At 25.7% G+C, this 27,006-nt stretch overlaps 2 protein-coding genes across 2 annotated transcripts in view; one reads left to right on the forward strand and one right to left on the reverse strand.

Annotated features, from left to right (window-relative positions):
- Nucleotides 1–27,006, reverse strand: part of LOC135922208 (uncharacterized) — a 60,471-nt gene that overhangs the window by 6,248 nt on the left and 27,217 nt on the right. Inside the window, exons 5-10 of the mRNA XM_065456629.1 lie at nt 11,172–11,260; nt 10,473–10,750; nt 8,057–8,344; nt 7,455–7,660; nt 5,408–5,647; nt 2,033–2,263 (exon numbers count right to left, since the gene is read on the reverse strand). Of these exons, the coding sequence (XP_065312701.1) occupies nt 2,033–2,263; nt 5,408–5,647; nt 7,455–7,660; nt 8,057–8,344; nt 10,473–10,750; nt 11,172–11,260 (1,332 nt within the window). The remainder of the gene's footprint in view (nt 1–2,032; nt 2,264–5,407; nt 5,648–7,454; nt 7,661–8,056; nt 8,345–10,472; nt 10,751–11,171; nt 11,261–27,006) is intronic.
- Nucleotides 21,602–23,367, forward strand: LOC135922293 (uncharacterized). Its single transcript, XM_065456695.1, has 6 exons — nt 21,602–21,970; nt 22,012–22,121; nt 22,165–22,330; nt 22,378–22,510; nt 22,641–22,868; nt 23,033–23,367. The coding sequence occupies exons 1-6, from the start codon at nt 21,812–21,814 to the stop codon at nt 23,365–23,367; spliced, it is 1,131 nt and encodes a 376-aa protein (XP_065312767.1). The 5' UTR covers nt 21,602–21,811.

Consider the following 27,006-nt stretch of genomic DNA (forward strand, 5'->3'; position numbering starts at 1 on the left):
AAAAAAATTTTTTTGATTTTTCCCTTTCCGGCCATTTTATTAATACATAATAACTGTTGAGAGTTCCTTGGCTATAGTTTTTTAAAAATATATTTTAAAATGTTTTTATAATTTAAATTTGAATACTTTATAATTTCTTTGAATAAAAATAAGATATTCATGAATTGATGTTTAATTATATATGATGTAATGAGAAAATTATAATTCTTTGTAGAAAAATCAGACGATATAAATTAATGATGATGTCTAATTATGATTATGTAAGGAGAAAATTGTATTTTTGTAAAAAGCCAGACATGGAAAATTGTTATATGTGATCATTGCAATAAGAAATTATAAATATATATAGCGATGAAACATATTCTTAAATTTTAACAAAGCAATCCATTCGATATAGTTAATTATTTTTGTAACTTAATTTCTTAACTTAATTAATATCTCAATTTGATACTAAGAATTTAAAAAATAATTAAAAACGAATTTTTATAAAAAATTTAGTAAAATCTTCCTTTATATTAATAAAAAAAATTGGTGAGATGCAAGCTTCATTCTCAAAATAGATAAAAATAAATAAAAAGTGTAAAAATTATATATTAATCAGTTTTTAATAGTTTTTTTGAACTATTTGATATAATTTAAATAATTCTTCATCTTGTAAGTGAAAATTACAATAAATGGGGATTTCAATCAATTATAGAAATTGTCTATCGATAAAAGATTCAATTTATTACATTATTTATAATTTATTATAAAATTAATTGCTCATATAACATATATTTAATGAATATTAATAAAACATGTTCAACCAAGTTTAGATTTCTAGAATATATGAATCAGAATCTTTTGCATTTCATATGGCGCCTATAATTTAAATTTAAAAATATAATATATAACTCACAAAGATTCTAATTTTTCGATAGCGCATTTACTTTTTTGTGATGACAATGTATAACCATGGCCAGTAGCAGTTAACGGTGAATGTTAGGATATGATATTTTAGCAGTAAAGAGCGTCATCTATACTTAGAAATGTAAATGAATTAGAAGGTCCGGATGAGTGTAAAAACTTTATATATATTTCCTCCTGCTTTTGATTTTTCCTAAAATAAGGGCTAGCCACCAATTATCATAGACACACTTATGTATCCTGATATTTCTCCCAAGATTATACTTTCATCATTATATGATAAATATTATTTAGTGCATTTTATTGAATTCATATTTTACTTCTAAATTGATGTAGACCAGTCGGAATCATGGTGTGAATTTTCTGTGTTGCAGGTATCGGTCTAGTTTTTGAAAATCTTTCTCTGAGTAATAGTTCTTCATCATCATAATTTTGGGTCATATTATAAGCCATTAATATTATATTTAGCGAATTCGTATGATGATGTTATTTGCTCTGAGTAAGGTATTTGTAAACTTGCTCTAGAGTCAAATCTTTTAACAGTGCAACAACCTCATCACACTTTTCCAGTGTGCTGTAGCAAAAAATATCATATTTCCTGTACCCCGAAATCCATCGGCAAATATAATAAATTTTTTTATTTGGAATACAAAATTTATTACCAATGTTTTTTGGAAATAATATACTGCTACTGTCTTATGTTGCAAAGATTCGGATATCATTACGTAATTTAGGCAACAAATATTGGCAAAATTATCTTCAATAAATAACAAAAATTGTACTTCATCCTGAAGTATAAAGCTATAAAATTCTAAAAAATCATATAAAATTAAATATTGGCCTTCGTAGTAATGCTACTAAATTTTTACAAAAATTGAAGGTCATATTAAATTTCTTTTACAATTATGAGTTTTTTGATGAAGGCAAATAATAGTAAAAATACGTCATTTTGCCACTTTGAACCCTAAATAAATGTTATGAGGTTAACTAACCTTTGCTTACCAAATTTTTAAAAATCGAAGGGAGTCGGAATAAAATCTCCTTTTTTGCTCATTTGATATGGAATGACCCAAAAAAGAGTTGAATAATCCTAAATGACATATAGTATAATAATATATAAATAAACATTATTTTCGATATCCGAGAGCTGATGTTGATGCAGATCAATATTATAGGACGGGGTAGGATAAACATCGAATCTTTGAAATACGTCCCTGTAAGATGAAACCAATAAGAACTTTATGGTATTGTTCTTTGATTTTAAGACGTAGCTATATATGAAGGCTAAAATTTTTTGTACAAATATTTCTTCGAACGTCATATCGGCGGTATTATCGTTATTTTGAAATTTGTAATTCTAACAAGTTAATTATTGTCAAAAAATATATACTATATATAATAAAAGGAGGAAATCCACCGATCGCAAATTTGTCTGTTTTCGTAAATACCATTTTAAGCCAATAAAAATTTCCCCCTACACACCTCTACCCCAAAAATATATACAATATATCACTCTAAAAGAATAATTTGTAAAAATTTAGTTTTTAAAATAACGAAGATAATTAAATATTTTATAAAACAAGTGAGAGCCCAAAATTATTTTTATAAAAATCAGGTATTGGCAAAGGTCTATAATAAGTGAACCTAAAGACCTCCAATATATGTAGAAAAAACATACCTAATAACCCCCCCCCCCCCTTGTATAGGAAAATCCTGGATACGCCTATGAGATAACATATTACATCTAAATTCAATTGTATCGTATTATAAACAAAATAGAATGATATTCGATTAATTAAAAGTCAAGAGAGTTTTCTGATCCTTAGCAAGATTCTAAGAGTGCAAGGGGAGATTATTATAGGTGGGGGGAGATTGGATCAAATAAGATCTCCCTTATTTATCAGGAAAACTGCTTCAAATTTAGCAAAACCCATTTTTCAAAATTTTAGGAACTGCAACAAACTTTTATTTCCTAGCTTTAGACCGCGTAAAATATAACAAATAATATGTGTTGGGCATTCAAAATATAATTTTCTAGATCTTAAGGGGATAAGTTATAAATTGCTAATTCGGAATAATGATATTTTTTCCTGCATTTTTGGCGATTTTTATAAAAAACTGAATTTAAATAGACGTGTTTACTTCCCTAGCATCTATTAATCTTATTTGTATTAAGGCTAAAATAAGTAAGTGAAAATTGTAATCAACATAAATCATATCGTAATGACTGTATAATTATTCTTTAAGGGCTATAATCTAAAACATTATTTCTATATATCTTATAAATTCAAACCTTTCTACAAATTTAAAGTATATTTTAAAAATTTTAAAGCTTTTAGATTTTTTTATAAATATTCTAAAACGCCTTTATAAAAAAATTCATACGCCAATTTTTATTATTCCATTATCTTAAATTATATAAAATAATGGCATAAAAATGTATATATCGGTATAGGTGTCGTTTGAAATAAATATCGGATACGATCGGTGAAAAAATTGTGGATCGGTTTAGCCCTATAATTGAAATGATCTATAAGTATAATAAAATATTGATTAATTTTTATACACTAGACTTTAAAGAATACAAGTCTAGAATAAACCATATATGCTTAAAGCATTTTTTTAATTACTAATATTATTTTATTCAGAGTTTGAAAAAAAATCATTTTTTTAAAGAAAGGTTTATCGAATTTTACTTAAAAATGTCAATCTTTTTAAGTAAATATTTTGTTATTTTTATGCATAAAAATCTTTCAAGATCAAAATATGTGTTTTTGTTTTTCATAAATTTATCAATAATTTTACCTCAACTATAGGATGCTTGTTATCAATGAAAGGACCAATCTAAAAATAATGTTGACAATCAGTAAACCATAAATTATAGATGATTTATTATCAATAAAAAATATAATTAATTAGGCTTAAAACAGTGCAACTAGAAGAGGTCTGTAATGGTAAAATTTTCAGACCTAGCCTAGTGAGAATTTGGTTAATGCTGTCATATCATTATTTAAAATTATTTTGTTTAATATTTATCAAATTTATAAATAGTCGACTGATTTTATATATCACGTGTAGAACTCGTGATCTCTTTGCCCAAAAAAGTATAAAAGGGATTAGATTTTATAATTATTATAACTTTTTGTTTTTTAAAATATATTTAATCAATAAAATTTGGAGTTGAAAATTTATTAATTTTAGTTTTAGAATTGTGTTGGTTAACTATGTGAGTTATAAAATGGCGTTGTACTACTAATATAGTTTTTATAGTATATTCACAATAACGGTTAGAGTTTTTTTATAGTGTATAATTATAATAAATGCCCGGCCTAAATTTTTTTTTACCAAGGTTGCCCAGTCTGGTTTTTATTTTTTTTCAAAAATACAAGGCCTAAACCAAAATATATGTTGTTGAACACCAAAATAAACAACTATTTATAATCTAACTATAGGTTATGGATTATCACTTCTATGAAATATCAGAATCCATTAAAATATACAAGAGAAATTTTTGCGGGGCCTGGCCCAAATAAAATTTTCAGACGCTAAGGCAATACGGATCGCTGGAAAGCAGAATATTGATTCAAGGTATGATAAGACTTAATATTTAAAAAACAAAATGTCCATATTAGTGTTTATTAAATTTAATTTATTATCGATACCATTCTGAGAAATATTAACTGTTGCAGTAAGTTTTAAAAAAATAGTAACTTTGGCCTATAACTAGTTTAATTTCACGGACATTTAATCAATTAAATTTTTAAAGTAAACGTTTAACATTACATATTTCTTTGTGTCCTTATTACCTACCTATGAAGGATTTTTTTATGAAGGAAAGATTCATAAATTTGCATAATTTTAAGCCTTTTGATAAACTCAAGCCAGGCTCATTAAAATACTTTGCATAGGTTGCCTGGCCGGGCTCGAATCGAAATCATTTTTGCTCTGGAAACTTATAGAAAAATCTCAGTTAATAATAACTAAAAGCTATATATTTATATGTGAAAGCTGTCTTATTCTGAATAAGGTATGAAGACCATATATCTCCTTTTTTTAAAAATTCGGAGGGAGGCATGCTAAATCTTTTCTTTAAAATCAAATAAGCTAATGAAATCGGTTATTCATAAATTCCGAATCAATTGGAATAATTTTTGAAAAAGCCTTACGAGATAAGCCGATATCAGCTGTTTTCCACCGATATCAATATCAAAAAGGTATAAATTATTATGTAGGATTTATTGGGAAAAAGGAAGCTAAGATATCATATGTAATATTATTATTTTATCATCTATCTAAATCTATAAAAAAAATAAAAGCACTATCATTCTTCTTTACTTTATAATCGAAATTAGGATAAAATCACTTTTTCATTTAGATAATTATTTTTTAAAGTATCTTGTAGTGGTTAAAATTGAAAGTATTAGCTAATACTTTTACTAACCACTACCTAAATTACGGTTTCTGTTATATATCATATAAAACGAATATTAAAACATGTTACCATTATGCATATATCCGGCCTTTTATCTGACAATATCAAGGCAAGTGAATCGTGGAGTGGCTCAAAATCTAGGTTTTGAGTCGGGTGAGTAAAAGGTGAACCGAAAACTAAGATGTTCAAATTCTTGGATAAACCATCCATTTCCGGAATGATGTCAGGTTTAGGAATGGACGGATAATATATATCTTGTACCATGAATCGACTCCTCCCATTCGCAGTATTGCCCTTCAAAGCCATTATCTATAATAGTTAATAACAATAGTAAAAAATATTTGAATGAATTTTAAAACAATTTTTTTTAGGGTTCTATTTGATCCGAGCGTCTTTATCAAAATGCAAATTAACCGTTTTCCATCAAATCCAACATCTTAAAACCGGTTCAAAATAGTTGTGTGAATATTTTTAAAATAAAATAGACCTGCAATGGTGTCCTTATTTATAGGCATGTCAGCGGGTTTTAAAAATATTTTTATTATTCTAATTGGCCGAATCCTCAGACATTTCATTTTAATTTAAGACAACGGCTAAAAATAGTCCCACAGACAATATTAACTTAAAAGGGGTGTAAACTAGATTTCAGTTAACTAGGACCGATGGATAGGTTCCCAACCTAAAACTCCAGCAAAGCAGGGAATATTTCTTATGTATTCTCGAAGATAATATTGGTAGATTGTATATGTAAGAAATACACTTATATTCCAATTTAGAGCTTTTTTTTTAAAAAAAGTTTAAAATGGAGGAGATTTCTTCAATATCCCTGATAAGCATCCTCAAATTAAGAATTTCGAACCTTCCCCAATTTTCAATAATATATAAGAATAATACCATGTTTTTTTCTATTTTGCATTTCATGTCTTTGACCTTATAAGCAATTGATTCTCAAAATTTTTAAAATCTTTTACAAATTATATAACCAAATAAAAACAATATTTTGTTCTGAAAAATTTGGTTTAATATTATAAAATTTGTTTCTTGTTAAGGAATTCGTAATCAACCCAAAATGTTATTGTTACATTTTTCTTTTAAACAATATGATTAGAAAATTTTTAAAAATGTTTCCAAAAATGTTGTAAACATGCATCCACAATGGTGTCTTACAAGGTAAATTAGATTATGATTTACGAAAAATAAGAATAACCTTTTGGCTAAAATTGAATTTAAAATAAAACACAATATTTAAACGAATTGGACATCTTTTTTTCAAAATAGTAACAAACGCATTAGACGTCTCGCTGCTAGTCTTTATTTATATAATTTATTTGACCGGCCAATTTTTAAAAAATATTTTGATTGGTTAGTTTGTCTCTTTATTTATTTAAATATATATATATTTATTTATTTTAAATTAAATTTATTTTTTTAAATATAAGCCAGTCATGCTTCTGCTTATTCAGCTAGTAAAATATTTATAATTCTCCCGCCCGACTCTGAAATTTTTTTTAATTTAACCCTGTTTCTTGGGATATTGTTACATACTGAGCTTTGCTTTGTAAGAGACGGAGGCGATAATTAACTGAAAAATCACAAATTTATTCTTTTTGTTATGCAAAGAGGTAGATTTGTTGTATCAGATAATGATAAGTCTCAGCAATTTTATCCCAGAGGATTTATAACAAAAATCGATTCAAGATTTGTTTAAGCGTTTTTCTAACCTAGTTCTTATCCACTGGAAAACATTCATTTCATATTTTTATATATTTTAAAATCCAGGACATTCACCACAATCTTTTAATGAGAAGAAATTTGGTATAATATCATTGTCTCCATGAATATTTTTTTAAAGGTTCGAGGCATCTAATGATATTAAATACATAGGTCTTTAGTTTTACTATTTTTAAATTTTTTTGCGTTTCACAAAGTTAAAAATGATCACAATTCTAAGCTTTGAAAGCCTCATATCTCAGATATTAATAGTTAAAGCAATACAGATTGCAAACTTCTCACAACATTCTACAAGTAAGCATGATATCCTTTTATTTGAATTGACCCGCAACCAGGAATTTATATTATTATGAGCGGATAAAAAAATATAATGTTTTAAAAAAACCTGGCCTGGAAAAATGGAATATTCCTTTAATCGCGATGTAACGTCGAGCTTAATACAGGATCCATTGCACAATTCCCTACTCCCCCTTAATATGATTCCACTTGTTGCCATTTTAACCGTATTCGTATTTAGATTATTGTTATGAGTTATCGAGTCTTTGGTGTTCTTGGATTTTGCATGGGCGTCGAAAAAAACAAGATTGTCGCCTATATTGTTATTAGTATTAGTGATCTGCATCGGGCCTAATTTTTCAAGCCCGGCCTGGCCCAAAATTTTTTTTAAAAAAGTTTTGCCGGCCCGGCCCTAACCAGATTTTTTTTTAAAAAAATTTACCGACCCAGCCCGAATTTATTTAAATATAGAAATTAATTTTTATAATTACTCAAAATAAAAGACATTATATATGTCTTAGTTACAATGAATAAAATCAAATATTTTAATTTAACATAAAAAATTCAATATATAATTGATAAATTTAGATATATTTAAAAAAAATTCCAAAAACCGACCCAACCCGGCCCGAATTTTTTTTAAAAATATAAGGCCCGGCCCGAAGCCCCTTCAGGCCGGGCTTAACTTTGCATATATCTAATTAGTATAACCCGGGTGTTCGTGTTCACAGTTGGCGTTCAAAATTTGACCGTATGTCAATATATCCTCGGCACAATTCGTCGTGAAAGAGTTAAAGTAATTTTGAGTTTTATTGAGGATGTCTTTTCCCTTATTTATATCATTTTCGATGTCGTTATATGACTCATTTTCTAATTCTACAAGCGCGACATTTTCTTCGTTTGTTTTTTCCGTCTTTGCGATATTTGTCAGTTGGAGGTCGTCGCTGCTAAGAGAAGCTAAAATGTCGTTGGCGGTATCCACCATAAAACCTTCGATAACTTAAATGTTAAGGTCAAACCAAGAAAAAAATAATAATAAAAGGTTTACATAATTTTAGCACTGCTTCAATAAACAGATGTTAAAAATGTGCAAATTTTTTTTGATATTTAATAATTTTAAAAACTAATATTTCTTTATCCGTGAAGTTTCATTTTTTAAACTTGTTAAACGCATTTAAGACATGGTTTAGAATGAATCGTTATGTATGATGATTCGGTTCTATTCCTGTCCTGAGTTTATAATTAAATGGGTTCTGTTAAATTCCCCCTATTTTTGACAATATATAGGTTGTTTTGGAGATTTTGATTTTTTTTAAATTGCCCCAAAATTATCTAATAATATTTTTTAAGTGTTTAAAACAGGGATGTGAATCCTTCGACAAAAAAAGGGTCCGGGTTCAGTAATAAATTTAAAAAGGACCCGGGTCCAGAGGAAACATAAAAATAATGACTCAAATTAATACTTTTTTCATTCATTTTTTATTATACTTCAATATATACACATTTATAATTCGAAATGAGATAATTTATATTTTAAATATTTTATTCAATTGCACAATCATGATATCTTCTAAAATATCATCCTTCAGATTTCCATGTAAATTAGTCAACGATGAAAATCCACGTTGATATTTTTTGCTCCTTTCTATCAGATGATAATTTTTTTTTTTATCTAATAGTAAAATTTCCAGATCATCAATATCGTTATCATTATCATTGTTATCGCTACAACCCGTAGATATTGTTGTAACCACCAATGTATTGTAAATAATAGTTTTGGGTATGCCATAAATCTTCAAGATGGTCTATAGCCATTTGTTTTTGCTCACTACTTAATAAAACCTGATATCGCGGGTCTAAATATATAGAAGCATATACAACACTATTTTGTAAATATTGTTGCTCTCTTATTTTCGTATTTTCTAATACTTCATTTGAAAAAGAACTTGTTAATCTCCCTAACTCTAATCGACATCTTAACCATATGCCATAAAAATCCGATAAACATAATTGTTCTGCTTGCACTCTTAATGTTGTTATTTTTAAAGGAACCAGCACACTAGTAAGCTCTTTTACTTGATTCCAATCATCTTCTGACAAAATGATTTCACATGCTCCTATGATAAAATCATTACAGAAATCTTTCAAACTTAATAATCGCTCTAGCATCATACATATAGAGGACCAACGTGTTGTGCAATCTAAAATTGCCATTTACCTTTTCATGGATTTTAATATTAACAATTGTGGGAGTTCTTAAATATTTTACAACATCCCTTGCTTTATCAATTATAGTTTTAAAGTGACTATTTTTTAGGGAGATTCCACGAAAAAAATTAATAAAATTATAAAAATTTTACATTATTTTTTAAAAATAAATAAAATTATAAAAATTTTACATTATTTTTTAAAAATAAATAAAATTACAAAAATTTTATATTATTTTTTAAAAATTATATTTTTACATTAATTTAAAAAAAAAATTTTAAGTTAAAAATTTTTAACACCCTGAACCCTTGGACCCTTCACTTTTTAAAAGGGTCCGGGTTCAGCCAAAATACGAGGGTCCAGGGTCCGGGTTCACATCCCTGGTTTAAAACAAACAAAAAAAGAAAATATAGTTGAATTTCTTTATTTTTTATAAAGCATGAATAAGAAATTACAAATTAAGTAACATAACCATAATCATAAATTTATTACTATTTTTTTAAGGTTTTTATTAAATTAAAATAAATATAATTTTAAAAACCGTTATGAGGTTCAAAAATAACTATAACGGTTTGATTCTCTCCTTTTGAGATTTAATTATAGCGCTTAGGTTATGGTTTCGTGGATGATATACCTTAAGTTCTAAATGATATATTATGAGATAACTACTAAAGTATACCCTCGTTATTGGTAAATAAACTCGCCGAGGGTAGGAAATTAAAATAAATGGAAGTTGTAATTGCAAAAAATCGACAACAAAATAATCGGAAATATTGAAAAATTATAAGTTTAACAGTTAAAGAGAATTAGGAAAAAAAGTAACGCTTTAGAATATAAATTAATTTGAAATTTTTTAAATCTGGTATAAATAGAAGATTTTCGCAATATGCTATAATAACAAGATAAATAATATATTAACTTTGGCAGTTGGTATTGAGATTTTGATACATATATCTTATAGGTGAGTTCCTGGTTGAAATGAAATGGTTTAATATCTTGATTTGTAACAAATTATTGAGCAGCTGTTCGTTTTCTTCGCCAAAATGATGGCCATTATTTAGCGTTAGATCGTCGCGCCCGTATTTTAAAATCTCCCTCAATTTTAAATTAATAGTTGGAGGCTTTTCGAAAGATTTATCATCTTGTTCGTTATAATCATTCAATTCGATTTTTCTTTTTATGCCACCGATTTTAGGTCTAAATTTATAAATATATTTAGGAAGTAAAATAAAGATAAATTATTATCCAAATAACTTTTATCGCGATACAAAATCAAAGGTAGGTATTAATTAATAAAAATGAAAGGAAAAACTTATACACACGGATTCGTATTTAGATTTTTTTGTGGAGGTTGCTCTTGCGCAACTCATTATAAAGAGCATCCATTTTTCTTTTTATAGCCATACCCATTTGTGGTTTAGCCATGTTTTCATCAGAAAATCTTAAATTGCTTAAATATCGAGCCAATGTTATTAGGATAACAACTTGAACAAGTTATTTTTAAGTTGGCTAAAATTAGGTGATTTGACTATATACTGATATCAAAAAATTGTTGGCAGCATATTTTATAATTATTTCATAATTATAAATCTAAATTTTGTTATATATATGTACTCACATCGGAGACGCTATCGATGGGTGATTGGTTTCCCTATTTCCTTTGTGGGCAGCTTTAGGTATGTTAGGAGTCGAAGATGCCTGATATGCCTATATTATTTTCAATTTAACAAATTGCAATACTTTATTTGGTTAGGAGGGAGGTCTTAATTTGTTACGTATTGGTTTAAGATCCGTAGCCCTCCGTCCAAAATATCCGATAATTTTAAAACCTCAGGTCCGCACTAGTGAAAGTCGCAAAGCGCATTTAGTACCGGACCTATACGCATAGACCGGGATTAAATAAAAGATCGGTCCAGATGTGGTCCTAAATAAGAAGACTAGTCCAGGACCGGTTTTTAATTTTTTTTTGTTATTTTAAAAATATTCCAGTTTTCCCCTAATTTAATTCCTATTTTATGATTTTATTAAATATAAAAGTATTTTATGTTAACAATATCAAATAAAATAATAATATATTAAATATTACAATTATTTAATTAAAAAATAAAATGCGTTTTTGACAAACATTTCGTTTTCATAATATATTGCAAAATAAAAAAGAATCACAAAAACAAAAGTAACCCCTCTATAAAAGTATTACAAAATAATATATATACAGAAATTATACTATTAAAATTATATGAATTGAATAATAAGGCAAAATTAAATATTAATAAAAAATTCGGTCCAGACTGGAGAAAAATTTAAAGACAGGGCCGGACTGTGGTCCTCGAAAAAAGATCGGTCTAATCTGGTTTAAGGCAGATGGGACCGGACCTTTCACTAGTCTGTACAGGGCTCTAGTTAAGATGGAGTCAACATTATTTTATAGCCCGTATAAAATTATCCAACAAATTGAGGAACAATGCCTGTAGCAAAATTAAAATGGTCTACAACTTAACTAAGTGGTTGAAATTTTTTACTGTCAAATTTAATAATGAATGCATATATCTATCACAATCAACAATATCCAAATCGGTATTTAAGGCTTGAAACTTATTCTGATCCGCCAGTAAATTCACAAAAAAATTAAAACGTAATAATACCATAAAAATCACTTCAGAAATACAAACTATTTAATTATTACAAGGAATATGGTTATATTATTTCTTTTTAGTTTTTAAACAAGATGATTTTTAAGCTAGCAAAAGTTTAGTATATAAGACCTCAAAATCAAATTTTTTGGCCTGAGCCCGTGGCTTGATAATTTTTTATTTAGATCTAGGCTCAGCACAGCTTGGATGCCTTGTAGCCCAAATTTTTTAAAAAAGCTCATAAGTGTTGTAATTAGTTAAAAATAATGTTCTATATATATTTTATATTAAATGTCAATCATTATATATATTGTTTATAAAAAAAATTCTTACACAGTTTTTTATATTTTTCTTGACTTTTAACTTTTTGTATTAATTTGAAACCAATAAAGAAATAAATATCTTATGTAAATTCTTAACTTAACAATTTGAATGTCAGACCAATAAAAAAATGGGTTAATGTGTGGGAAGGTTAAATAAGAAAATGATATTGTAAATAAACACAACGAAAGATAATTTTCTTTAAACAAATGAAACTTTTAATTTATAAATTAAGGGATAAAAAAATATAATTAGATATTGATAAAAGTAAATGACAAGAATAGAGACCCTTAAATATTGTTAAATGTATAATACCCTTATTCAAGTTTAATGAGAAGTTAATGAGTCTATAAATATATGTGAAATAATGTAATTAAAAAGACATGGATTTCTGATTTTTTAACTAGAATAAAAGTTGAAGGGCTGGATATTTTTATTGTCATTTTAATGAAATAAAAATAAAATTTGTTTAAATTTAAGTCAGGATTTCATATGTATATAGAGAGTTGTTTTAACTAAGGGGAGGGTTATTTAATAAATTTAAGTTTTTTTAAAGGGTTATTAATTTAAAATTTATTTAAATAAAATATAAAATTCAGAAAAAGGGGAATTTATTGGAATTATGAAGGTTCGGAAGTAGAGAATTTATATTGAGTATTGTGGTAAAAGTGGAAAATCTGTTATAAGAATATATACAAAATAAAAGTTTGAATGTAAAATTAATGATTATAAATTAAATATGGTAAAGATATAAATTTGTCTAATGGGTATTTTATAAAAAAATATATAAAATTAGATTTTTGTTTTAAAATTATTTTTTTATATATAATATATAACAATTGGAGCCTTTAAAAAGATGGACATGTGTTGGTTCATTTTTAATTAATATGGATTTATAGTGAATATAATCCAATTTTAATTAATGTGATATACAGTATTAATATGATTTGTTGTAACACATTTTCATAATGTGAAAAAACATTCTTGTATAGTTAAATAACTTTCCATAATTATTGTAAAAACATTTTGATAAAATTTTTAATATAATTTTTTAATAATAAGAGTTTTTAAACTTTATTGAAGATTTACGTCAAAGTTATATATCGAATATATTTTTTTATGTTTGGGACTAGTGTTGTTAATCGGCTTAGCCGAGTCGGCTCGAACAGAGCTCACCCAAATTTTGGGTGGTTTTTTTCGACTCCAACTCAAAGTTTTGGTCGTTTTTTACGACTTCGACCCGAGTTCAAGCCAAAAAAAACGACTTCGACCCAAAATATGGGTCGTTTTTTTCGACTCCGACCCAAGTCCAAGCCGAAAAAAACGACCTCGACCCAAAATATGGGTCGTTTTTTACGACTCCGACTCAAAATTTGGGTTGTATTTTTCGACTCAAACTTGAAATTTGGGTCGTATTTTTCGACTCCAACTTGAAGTTTGGGTCGTATTTTTCGACTCAAACTTGAAGTTTAGATCGTATTTTTCGACTCCAACTCAAAGTTTGGGTCGTTTTTCTGACTCAGACTCAAACATCGGGTCGTTTCCGACCCAAAATATGGATCGTTTTTTTAAAGACGTCTTAAAGTTAGGGTTGCTTTTTTTCACCTAACCAAATATCTAGATCATTTTTTTCGACCAAAAGTCAAATAACATTTAGTAGATATTAATATTATAGGCGGGAAAGTTTCTTAAAGCTTCTTTAAATTATAACGCTCTGATTTAACTATTCCATCATAGTTATTTTTTAAAATTTTTAAGTAAAGATGTACCATAGAAAAGAGCCATTTGTTATGATGGTTATTTTTGAACTTTTTTAAATGAAATAGATAAAAATATATATTGTAGACATGTCAAATAAAAATTTCAGTGAAGATGTACCATAGATAAGTGACAATTGTCATAATCGACATTTTTGAACTTTTTTTATAGCAAATTGCTAAAAATATATATTCTGAACATGTTAAATTAAAAATTCAGTGAGGATGTATCATAGATAGGTGACAATTGTCATAATCGTTATTTTTGAACTTTTTTCAATTTTTTTAAAGGAAATAGCTAAAAATATATATTCTAAACATGTTAAATTTAAAATTCAGTGAGGATATATCATATATAGGTGACAATTGTCATAATCGCTATTTTTGAACTTTTTCAAATTTTTTTAAAGGAAATAGCTAAAAATATATATTCTAAACATGTTAAATTTAAAATTCAGTGAAGATGTATCATAGATAGGTGACAATTGTCATAATCTTTATTTTTGAACTTTTTTCAATTTTTTTAAAGGAAATCGCTAAAAATATATATTCTAAACATGTTAAATTAAAAATTCAGTGAGGATGTATCATAGATAGGTGACATTGTCATAATCGCTATTTTTGAACTTTTTCAAATTTTTATAAAGGAAATAGCTAAAAATATATATTCTAAACATGTTAAATTAAAAATTCAGTGAGGATGTATCATAGATAAGTGACAATTGTCATAATCGTTATTTTTGAACTTTTTTAAATTTTTTTAAAGGAAATAGCTAAAAATATATATTCTAAACATGTTAAATTTAAAATTCAGTGAGGATGTATCATAGATAGGTGACAATTGTCATAATCTTTATTTTTGAACTTTTTTCAATTTTTTTAAAGGAAATAGCTAAAAATATATATTCTAAACATGTTAAATTAAAAATTCAGTGAGGATGTATCAAAGATAGGTGACAATTGTCATAATCGTTATTTTTGAACTTTTTTCACTTTTTTTAAAGGAAATAGCTAAAAATATATATTCTAAACATGTTAAATTTAAAATTCAATGAGGATGTATCATAGATAGGTGACAATTGTCATAATCGCTATTTTTGAACTTTTTCAAATTTTTCTAAAGGAAATAGCTAAAAATATATATTCTAGAATTTTAAATTTAACATGTTTAGAATATATATTTTTAGCTATTTCCTTTAAAAAAATTTAAAAAAGTTCAAAAATAACAAATATGACAATTGTCACCTATCTATGATACATCCTCACTGAATTTTAAATTTAACATGTTTAGAATATATATTTTTAGCTATTTCCTTTAAAAAAATTTAAAAAAGTTCAAAAATAACGATTATGACAATTGTCACCTATCTATGATACATCCTCACTGAATTTTTAATTTAACATGTTTAGAATATATATTTTTAGCTATTTCCTTTAAAAAAATTTGAAAAAGTTCAAAAATAGCGATTATGACAATTGTCACCTATCTATGATACATCCTCACTGAATTTTAAATTTAACATGTTTAGAATATATATTTTTAGCTATTTCCTTTAAAAAAATTGAAAAAAGTTCAAAAATAAAGATTGACAATTGTCACCTATCTATGATACATCCTCACTGAATTTTTAATTTAACATGTTTAGAATATATATTTTTAGCTATTTCCTTTGAAAAAATTAAAAAAGGTTGAAAATTAACGAATATGACAATATGATACATACTCACTGAATTTTTAATTTAACATGTTTAGAATATATATTTTTAGCTATTTCCTTTAAAAAAATTGAAAAAAGTTCAAAAATAAAGATTATGACAATTGTCACCTATCTATGATACATCCTCACTGAATTTTTAATTTAACATGTTTAGAATATATATTTTTAGCTAATTCCTTTAAAAAAATTGAAAAAAGTTCAAAAATAACGATTGTGACAATTGTCACCTATCTATGATACATCCTCACTGAATTTTAAATTTAACATGTTTAGAATATATATTTTTAGCTATTTCCTTTAAAAAAATTTGAAAAAGTTCAAAAATAGCGATTATGACAATTGTCACCTATCTATGGTACATCTTTACTTAAAAATTTTAAAAAATAACTATGATGGAATAGTTAATCCAGAGCGTTATAATTTAAAGAAGCTTTAAGAAACTTTCCCGCCTATAATATTAATATCTACTAAATGTTATTTGACTTTTGGTCGAAAAAAATGATCAAGATATTTGGTTAGATGAAAAAAAGCAACCCTAACTTTAAGGCGTCTTTAAAAAAAACGATCCATATTTTGGGTCGGATTGAAAACGACCCGATGTTTGAGTCTGAGTCAGAAAAACGACCCAAACTTTGAGTTGGAGTCGAAAAATACGATCTAAACTTCAAGTTGGAGTCGAAAAATACGACCCAAACTTCAAGTTGGAGTTGAAAAATACGACCCTAACTTCAAATTTGAGTCGAAAAATACGACCCAAACTTCAAGTTTGAGTCGAAAAATACGACCCAAATTTTGAGTCGGAGTCGTAAAAAACGACCCATATTTTGGGTCGAGGTCGTTTTTTTCGGCTTGGACTTGGGTCGAAGTCGAAAAAAACGACCCATATTTTGGGTCGAAGTCGTTTTTTACGGCTTGAACTCGGGTCGAAGTCAAAAAAACGACCCAAACATTAAGTCGGAGTCGAATAAAACGACCCGAGCTTTGGGTCGGGGTCGCGACGTTTTAACAACACTATTTGGGACCCAAGTTTAAGTGGGAAAATGAGAATAAAAATTTTATAAGATTTTTAGAATAATTTTTTTTAAATGCATTATAAATTTTTTTAAATTTAAAGTATTATTACAATATATTAATGTTACTTTTAGTTATCTAAAGAATGGAAATCAGGATAAGAAATTTGATAATTTCTTAATAAACATAAGTGAAAGAAAATTCGAATTTAGGGTTTTCAGCAAGGGTTCGAACCGAACCGCAAAACCGGAATGAACCGTTATGATTTTCTGAACCGTAACCTTAACCGAACCGTTATGAAGAAAATATTAAAAGAGCGAACCGAACCGTTATAAATATTTTGAACCGGTTTAAACCGGTTCAAAACGGTTTTAAAAATAATTAATTTTAAATTATTAATCTAAATTTAAAATTTTAATTTTCCTTGGGGGCATTTTTTAAATTGGTGATTCAAATTAAATATTTCTATATTATCAACAACATTATATATTAAATTAAATATTTTTATATTATCAACATTATATATCAAGTAATACCAGGTTTGTTGTTTTTTCTTTAAATACTTCAATTTATCTGTTAATTAGATAAGATATCTTAAAATCAGACATAATTATTCTTGGCTAAATTAACAAATTTATATATAAGATATTAATAAGCTTTTAGAATAATACCTGCTAATAATTAGGAAAAAATTATATAATTCTATTATTAATAAATAACATCTAATAGAAATCAAGTACCTTTTACATTCATTTTTATATTATATGGTTTATTTTTTATCTCTTTATAAAAACTTGGATCATAGAATTTAAATGACAATAAATAAAATAGTCAGCAATATTTTAATGATATAATAATTTTTTATTTATAATCATTGTTTTTTTAAATTCAGAATTCTAATATTATAAATTATTTATTATTATAATATGTTAGTTAGCATTTACCATTATCATATATGCAAAATAAAAAAATATGATTAAAGAATGGCATTTGTAATAAATATTTTTCTAAATCTGTATTTTTAAATAATAAAAATCTTACTATAAATCTTCTGTTTAAATAAGTTAATTAACATTGCATTAAATTATTTTTATACTTTTATTTATTAATGTGTTTTATATTTAAATAAACTTACAGTGAATTAAAAATAGGAATTACATTTTGATGTTAAACTGAATATAAATACTATAGTTTAACTTAAATTACCTATTCTGTCATATTATATTAACATCTAACAGAAATAAAGTACTGACCAATTTTTATATAATATTGTTTTACAATAATTTCTTATTAATTGATATATTCAAAAAAAGTTTTTCTTAGTTTATATAGAATATATCAGAGTGGGTAATTTGAATTAAACTATACTAGTTATATTTAGTTTAACATCAAAATGTAATTCCTATTTTTAAATGTAAGTCTATTTAATATAAAACACAAATAAATAAAAGTATAAAATAATTTAATGCAATGTTTTAACTTATTTAAACTGAAGATTTATAAGTAAGATTTTTATTATTTAAAAATACAGATTTAGAAAAATATTCATTACAAATGCCATTCTTTAATCATATTTTTTTTTATTTTGCATATATGATAATGGTAAATGCTAACTAACATATTATTTTAATAATAAATATTAGAATTCTGAATTTAAAAAAAAATATGATTTTTATAAATAAAAAATTATTATATCATTAAAATATTTATTGCTGACCATTTTATTTATTGTCATTTAAATTCTATAATCCAAGTTATTTAAAAAAATAAAAATGAAGGTAAAATTGTTTCTATTAAGCTTTTTTATTTATTCTATTTATATAATAAAAGATTTTCATCTATCATCATATAGCTTTTTAGTTATCTATTAAATGGTTCAGGAAAAGTCAAATCCTGTGCGTTCCTATTTTAAATTAGATATCATAAAAAATCAATCTATTTGTAAAATAGAAGATTGTGGTAAGATCTTAACTGGAGACCCTGCTGAAAATCTTGAACGACATATAGAAAGATTCCACAATAGGGAATTCAAATTATTAAGAAAAAAGAAAGAAAATTTGACTATTAAAAAAATTCAAATAACGAAAACTGCAAACAAGTATAATACAATCCAAGATGCTTTTAAGTCCAACACTATTACAATACAAATCAATATAAATAAAGAAACTTTAATCCGCTCCTGCACCGAGCTAATAACAGTTCACGGTAGGCCAATAAAATCAATTGACGACAAAGCATTTCGAAATTTTATAGATCCAATAATTATAGGATTGGGTGGAAATTTAACTATCAATTCGGAAAATATACGCAATAATATTAAAAAATGGCGTTAGATTTTTCGGAAAATATAAAAAAGGAAGTATATCAAAAACTTATTTCGTTAAAATTAGATATAGCAACTAGATATGATATATTGGGGATCAATATTCAATTTATAAATAACGGAAAAATAAAATTAAGGACTCTATGCATGAAAGTGATTAAAGAACGACACACATCAGAATATCTTTAAAAAATTATTCTAGATGTTTTAAAAGAATATGAAATAAAAATTGAGCAGATTTACACAATAATCACCGATAATGCAGCAAATATGATTAAGTTAATTAAGCTATTAATACTACACGATGAAGAAGATGATGACCTTAACGATTATTTAATTAATAATGATTTAAATAATAATGATATAGATAATGATAATTTAAATAATAATGATATAATTCATGATGAAAATAAAGAACCTTTTAATATTAAAAATATTAATCTTGCATCAAATGCCAGATCCATATTAATAGGTGTTAGATGTGCTTCACATACATTTCAATTAGCAATTAATGATTGCATTAAAAATTCAAATGAAATTGTCATTATAAATAAAGCAAGAAACATCTGCAAAAAAATAAGAAATCAGACAACAATGGCTATTCTCTCAAAATTAAATTTGAAAAAACCACTAATAGATTGTTGCACAAGATGGAACTCTATCTATTTAATGTTGGAGAGATTACTAGAGTTAAAAAGCTTTTGCCAAGAAATATCGCCCCAAAGCGATCGCGAAAAATGTTTACCAGAGAATGAATGGAAAATAATTAGTGACATATTAAAAGCTTTATATCCAGCTTATGTTTTGACAAAATATTTACAAAGTGAACAATTGACAATGGGCGATTTTTATGCTGCGTGGATCAAATGTCTCATGCAAACGAGTAAAGTAGACACTCCATTTGCCAGACTTTTAGTTTCTACGATGAAAGCACGAGAAATAAATTTCAAAAATGAAGTTTTTTGCTCTGCTATTTATCTCGACCCTAGATATAATGTATTTTTAACTTTTGAAGAAAGAGAGATCGCCAGAAAACATCTTTGTAAAACTTGGAACTTGATACAAAATCTAAATAATCAGAATATTGAAATTCTAAATACTATGCCTACGTGTTCGTATTCGAAGAATAATTTAGATGATGATTTTGAAGATTTATTAAAGTCGCATGAAAGTCTTAATAAGAATAATTCTCATAGCATCGAAAATTATAATAAATGTATAGAAATAGAATATATAATTCGGTCATTTGATAATATAGAGATTAGAAAAAGATACTAATCTTTTGAATTATTGGGAAAATGTAAAGAATAGTAAGCCAGAACTTTATAAGTTAGCTATAACTGTGCTAGCAGTTCCAGCTACGCAGGTCTCCGTAGAAAGAGCATTTTCAAGCCTTAAGTTTTTACTCTCTGCCCAGAGAACTAAATTAAATCCTGAAATATTAGAAAATATTTTAGTTATCCGTTCGAATTCTCTTTTTAAACCTAAATAGTATAGTATACATATTATTTTATTCATTATTGTATTTATGCATGTTTGTTTTTATCTTATTTATATGAAATAAAAAAAACTAATTTGTCTAATTTATATTTCCTAAATTTAATAAAAATATCTATTAGATTATCATGGATAAATTAAATAAGAAATTATAAACTAAAAAGATTTTTCTCCAAAATTAATATATACATGGTTAATGATTAATTTTTTTTAAAATTAAATTTATAAAAACCGGAACAAACCGAAAAGAACCGTTATAAATTATAAACCGAACCGATATGATTTTTTTTTAAAAAACCGAAATGGAACAAAACCTTTATAAAATTTTAAACTAAAAACCGGAACGAACCGAACCGTTATACTAAACGATTCGAAACCCTGGTTTTCAGATAATTCTTATTTTTTTGGTTTTAAAATTAAATAAAATTTAAAATTTCCTAAAATGACGCATACCAAAAATCATCGAGATGTGCCACCAACCATTCTACCCATAACGGAAGCCCCGACACTTCAATTTAACTTTCCGTAATTATTGTAAAAACTTGTTGAGAAAAATACATCCTTTTTTAAAAAAACTTTTAAAAACTTGAAAGAAAATTTTGAGAAACACATTATATTTTTAAAAACATCCGGTAATTAACTTAAATTAAAACCTATAATAATTCTTTCTTAAATTTGCGACAATTTTAATTTTAAACTTCTATATTTTATAATTTATAATAAATTCGCGACAATGGCTTCGCCAAATTGTCTTTTCTATAAATGTTTCGTGGGATAAATTAGCAGATACCTTCGCTATAAAACTTTCCGCTGTAAACGACATTCGCGATAAAAGTTTCGCTGAATTGACCTGATACGAATAATAAATATATTACCCTAAATTCATAGTGAGAGCGATTGCGATCGCGATTTAAGCCGCGATTTTGCAGCGACTGATCAGCTGGATCGATCGCAGCGATTTACATTCATAGTGCTAAGCGATTATATTAATTCACAAAATGAGAGCCGCCATATTATTTCTCTTATACAAAATAATATTGAAGAGGAGATTAAACAATCTTAATATTAATAAAAGAAAAGAGGGCGAATTTTACATTCTCTTTCCTAAACTCTTAAAAAATGAGGTTAAATTTTTCAATTATATGAGGATGACCAAAGTAATTTTATTCTATTTTATCTATAAATCATTTTAATTTAGGAAACCTTTTATTACATACTTGAGCATGTAAAACCAATATTGCTTACAACATCCACAAATTTTATAAAATATCCAATAAGTGTTGAAGAAAAGCTAATGGTTTGTTTAAGGTAAAAATAAAGCAATTTATATTTAAATATATTTTTTATTTAGATATTTAGCTACAGGCTGTAGATATCCTACCTTAGCTTATTCCTTCAAAATGGGAATATCTACAATCCAAAAAATTGTTAGGACCACTTGCAAAGCTATATGGCAAACTTTGGTGACCCAACATATGCCACCACCTACTCTCACTGAGTTTGAGAGGATAGCAAAGGTATAATATAGTTTATATTATATTTATGTAAATTATTATTTTAAAAGGAGTTTCAAATAATGTGGAATTTACCTAACTGTATAGGTAGCTTTGATGGAAAACACTGCAGAATTAGGAAACCACCCCATTCTGGCAGTGGGTTCTACAATTATAAACACTTTTTCTCTGTGGTTTTACAAGGTTTGTGAATTTGTTTTTTATTTATGCTAATTAAATATTTCCATATTAATTAAACATTGTAATGAAAACTTGATAATTACAAAAATATAATTTTATAAAGAATAAATTTTTAATAAATTGTAAAAACAAGGAATTGTGGACGCTAAAGGGAAATTCATAACTGTTGATGTTGGAAGTTATGGGAGTGAATCTGATGGAGGTGTTTTTGCCAATTCAAAAATATATAAAATGATAGAAAATGAAGAGATACAATTACCTCCTTCTAAAAAATTGCCAAATTCCAGCCACTTTTTCCCACATTTTTTTGTGGCTGATGATGCATATCCTTTGAAGTCTTATATTTTAAAGCCTTATAAAGGTAGTTATAGTATATATTGACTTAATTATATCATATTTATATAATATATTAAAGCAATTATTTAGGCATTATTAATGGCCAATATTTTAATAATTAGGAATTTAAAATTTTATTAGTAATTTTAATATTTATATGTTAAAATTTGTTTCCATTATTATTTCAAGGTATCCTTACCCCTCAACAAGAAGCCTATAATTATCGGATATCACGTGCACGGATACAAGTGAAGTGTGCATTTGGTATCTTAAGAGCTAAATGGATGATCTTTGATCGTCCTATGGATACAAAAATACAGCTAACAGAAAATATAATACAAACATGTACTTTACTCCATAACATTATAATTGATAAGGAAAAATATATTCCTATCAACCCTAAAAAAAAATTATCCCCTTTAATTCACTTATTTAATCAACAATCTATTAAATCAGCAACAAATATTGCAAAGTTTAATAGAAATTTATTATGTTTATATTTGTATAAAAATCCCATATTATAGATATTTATAAATTTAATCAAATCTTATATATTATAATAAAAATAAATGTTTAATTATTATCCTTCCATTAAAGAAATTTTTTATAAATATAATATTGCAATACCTCCATCAGCTCCAATTGAAAGGTTATTTAGTTTTGGCACAATGTTAATTATGCCAAAAATCTAATTATAAATATTTTAAAAATTTGATTATCTTATAAAATATGAATTTATTTTAAATACTCTTTTGCAAATTAATATTTCAACTCCAATACTAGTCTCCCTTCCCTATCTATGCTAAGAATGGACTAATACTAATATTAAAATGCCTGATTATTATAATCAACTCATCATTAAATATTTTATTAATTCTTGCAAATATTCATTCTTATTATGGTAATGTTATGTTCTTCACAAATAAATAATAAAAACTGTATTTTACAAACTATTCTAACTTAATTGGTTATATTTAAGATACTCTAAATAGGCTAAAGATACAAGTATCTTTTATCTTGTATCTTTTTGATATTTTGAAAAAGATACTAGTATCTGTATCTAAGATTCATTTTTTCACAAAGAATCTGTATCTAGATTCTTTTTCCAGAGGACCTGCCCAACTCTGTTCAATAGTATATAATTTTATTTAAAATAATATGAATGTATACAAAATATCTATTTAAAATAATATAAATATACACAAAATATCTATTTCATAATAAAAATATATACAAAATAATTTTATTTAATTAAAGTTGCGTATGAGATCATACATTTGATCAGAAAGATCTTTCTTCTCTTGAATACTGCATCCGTCTAATTTCTCTCTCATTACATGACATATTGCATATTCATTATATCTATTTTTAGTCATCTCTAATTCCAATTTCGTTTTTTCATGTTCTAATTTTAGTAAAGTTTTTATTTCATCTATTTTAAAATTTTCTAATAATAAATATAGATTACCTATATCATTATTCCTTCTCTTAGGATATTTACAAGATGAAATAATAGAGTCAGAAAAAATAGATTCTTAAATATAAATAATGTATATTTTTTAAATTTATAATTACCACACTCATTACTAAGTTGTAATGGAGGTCCTTTAGGAATAATAGTATCTATTATAAGATCACTATCAATACAATCAACTAAATAAAAAATATATTACCAATTCAAATGTTATATTTTACATTCATTTGTCTCCCCAATAATTTCATTAAAGATATTATTTACATGGAATAGATCCTTCCCCCATATCTAAAGAGGATAACTGTAACCTTGGTGTTACAGTTTCTACCAGGAATAGCATATCCTGATAGTATGGCCATGAAATATGATGGTCTGCCTGTGACCCACTCTTAAGTTTGGTCATTTTTAGTCTTTCTCTCATGAAGCAATCTCTCAAATTTTTCCATAGAGTTCTAAGAGAGAGCCCTAAAATGGTATATAAATATAATTACCAGGCATACCATACTCTTGAGCTAATACACTCCATATTTTATTTTTATATATTATATTTTTGTATAAATTATTTTGCTTATTATACAAGCAATCGTATTCCTTAACACTAAATAAAAGCAACTTTATCTATTTTCTATAAAAAGATTTTAATTTAAATCATAATTTTAACTTGATTCTTTGGTTTTATATCATCAAAAAAGGTTGTCATTGATTTCGAATACATTTTTAAAATTGGTGGTAAATCTTAAATATTTTGTGCTATATTCACCAAAATCTGTATTTAACGAAGCACTATTTCAAAATCTCGCTATAAATACAAAATGATTTGTGTTTTGAAAAAATCGCGGCGACTAGCTTTTGCGACTCAATCGCGCGATCGGTAACTATGAATGCGATATGATATTTACTATATTTTGTATTTGTCGCGGCTAAATCGCAATCGCGCCACTATGAATTCAGGGTTAACCGCGAATTTATTAGAGCGAATACATTTTAGCGAAATATTTTGCGCGAACACTTTATAGCGAATTTTTTATCGCGAATATGTTAGCGCAAAATTATCGCGAGCGCATTACCGCGAAACAATAAATATATTGCGAATGCATTTATTTAAAAGAAAACAACATATTATTTATTATTTGATGTTTTTTAATAAAAAATGATATGCTACTATTGTAATATTATTTTTGTTACAATTTATTAGTGATTTTCACACGCCCAAAATTTTAAGCAAAAAAAATTTTTTGAACTTAATATGATAAAAATTTAAAATCTTCTTTGTAAAAATATCTTTTTTAAGGAATTCTTTTGTGAAATTAAATATACAATGGTGATTTTATAGTTTTTTTTAGCATTTTTGTAAAATTATTGATTTCTTAAATATATTAAAACAGGTGGGTTTTCTAAATAATTTTTTTTTAAATATTTATATTCAACTAATTTATGTTATTTTATATGATCTTTTTAAGGAAAATAATTTAATGTGACAATTGTCATATTCGTTATTTCTAAAGATTTTTGAAATTTATTGACTCAAAAGGGTAAAAATATCATTTATATTGTAAAGATGTTAAATTATAAATTCAATGAAGATGTTCCTTGGAAATATGGCAATTATCATAATCGGTATTTTTAAACATATTAGATCTTTTTAACGCTAATGGGCAAAAATATGTATTTTTAACATGTAAAATTATAATTTCAATTAGGAAGTACCATATAAAAGCGACAATTGTCATAATCATTATTTTTAAAGTTTTTTTACAATTTTTTGACGTAAATGGGCAAAAATATAAGTTGTTACATGTTAAAATAAAATTTCAGTGAAAATGTACCATAGATATAAGTTACAATTGTAATAATCGTTGTTTATAAAGTTTTTTGAATTTTTTTGTTGCAAATGGGTAAAAATATAGATTGTAAACATTAAAATTTCATGAAGATCTACCATTGAAAAGTGACAATTGTCATAATCTTTGTTTATAAAGTTTTTTGAATTTTTATGTTGCAAATGGGTAAAAATATAGATTGTAAACATGGTAAATTAAAATTTCACGAAGATCTACCATTGAAAAGTGATAATTGTCATATTCGTTATTTTTAAAGTTTTTTGATCAAATTGCGTTAAAATAAGTATTGCTAGTATGTTTAAATAAAACTTCAGTGAAGATGTACCCTAGATAAGTGACAATTATCATAATCATTATTTTTAAATTTATTTAACGTAAATGGGTAAAAATATAGATTGTAAATATGTTAAATTAAAATTTCATGAAGATGTACCATGGAAAAGTGACAATTGTCATAATCGTTATTTTATAACTTTTTTTGACGTAAATGGACTAAAGTAAGTATTGCTAACATGTTTAAATAAAATTTCAGTGAAGATGTATCATAGATAAGTTACAATTGTCATAATCGTTGTTTATTTTGAAAATGGGTAAAAATATAAATTGTAAACATGCTGAATTAAAATTTTATGAAGAAGTACCATTGAAAAGTGTGTAGTAATACCGACTACTAATTTATAAACAATACGACTACTAATTTATATTTCAATTTATTTCAAACATCAAATTTATATTTGTATTTATTATTCTCTTTATCAAATGTATTATTATACTTGACTTTATTATAGCCTTTATCAAATGTAGTCGTCGTTTTAATTGAATGTTTATAATTATTATCATTTCTTTTG

Source organism: Gordionus sp. m RMFG-2023, chromosome 1 (genome assembly GCF_954871325.1).
Source record: "Gordionus sp. m RMFG-2023 chromosome 1, tfGorSpeb1-WG-v2, whole genome shotgun sequence".
Taxonomy (NCBI): domain Eukaryota; kingdom Metazoa; phylum Nematomorpha; class Gordioida; order Chordodea; family Parachordodidae; genus Gordionus; species Gordionus sp. m RMFG-2023.

Excerpts from the sequence above, each read along its gene's own strand:
- LOC135922293 (XM_065456695.1), top strand. The coding sequence starts at position 21,812 with ATGAGAGCCGCCATATTATTTCTCTTATACAAAATAATATTGAAGAGG. Across the intron at positions 21,971-22,011 it reads ATTATATGAGGATGACCAAA|GAAACCTTTTATTACATACT; the intron begins GTAATTTTATTC and ends ATTTTAATTTAG. Across the intron at positions 22,511-22,640 it reads TTTCTCTGTGGTTTTACAAG|GAATTGTGGACGCTAAAGGG; the intron begins GTTTGTGAATTT and ends TGTAAAAACAAG.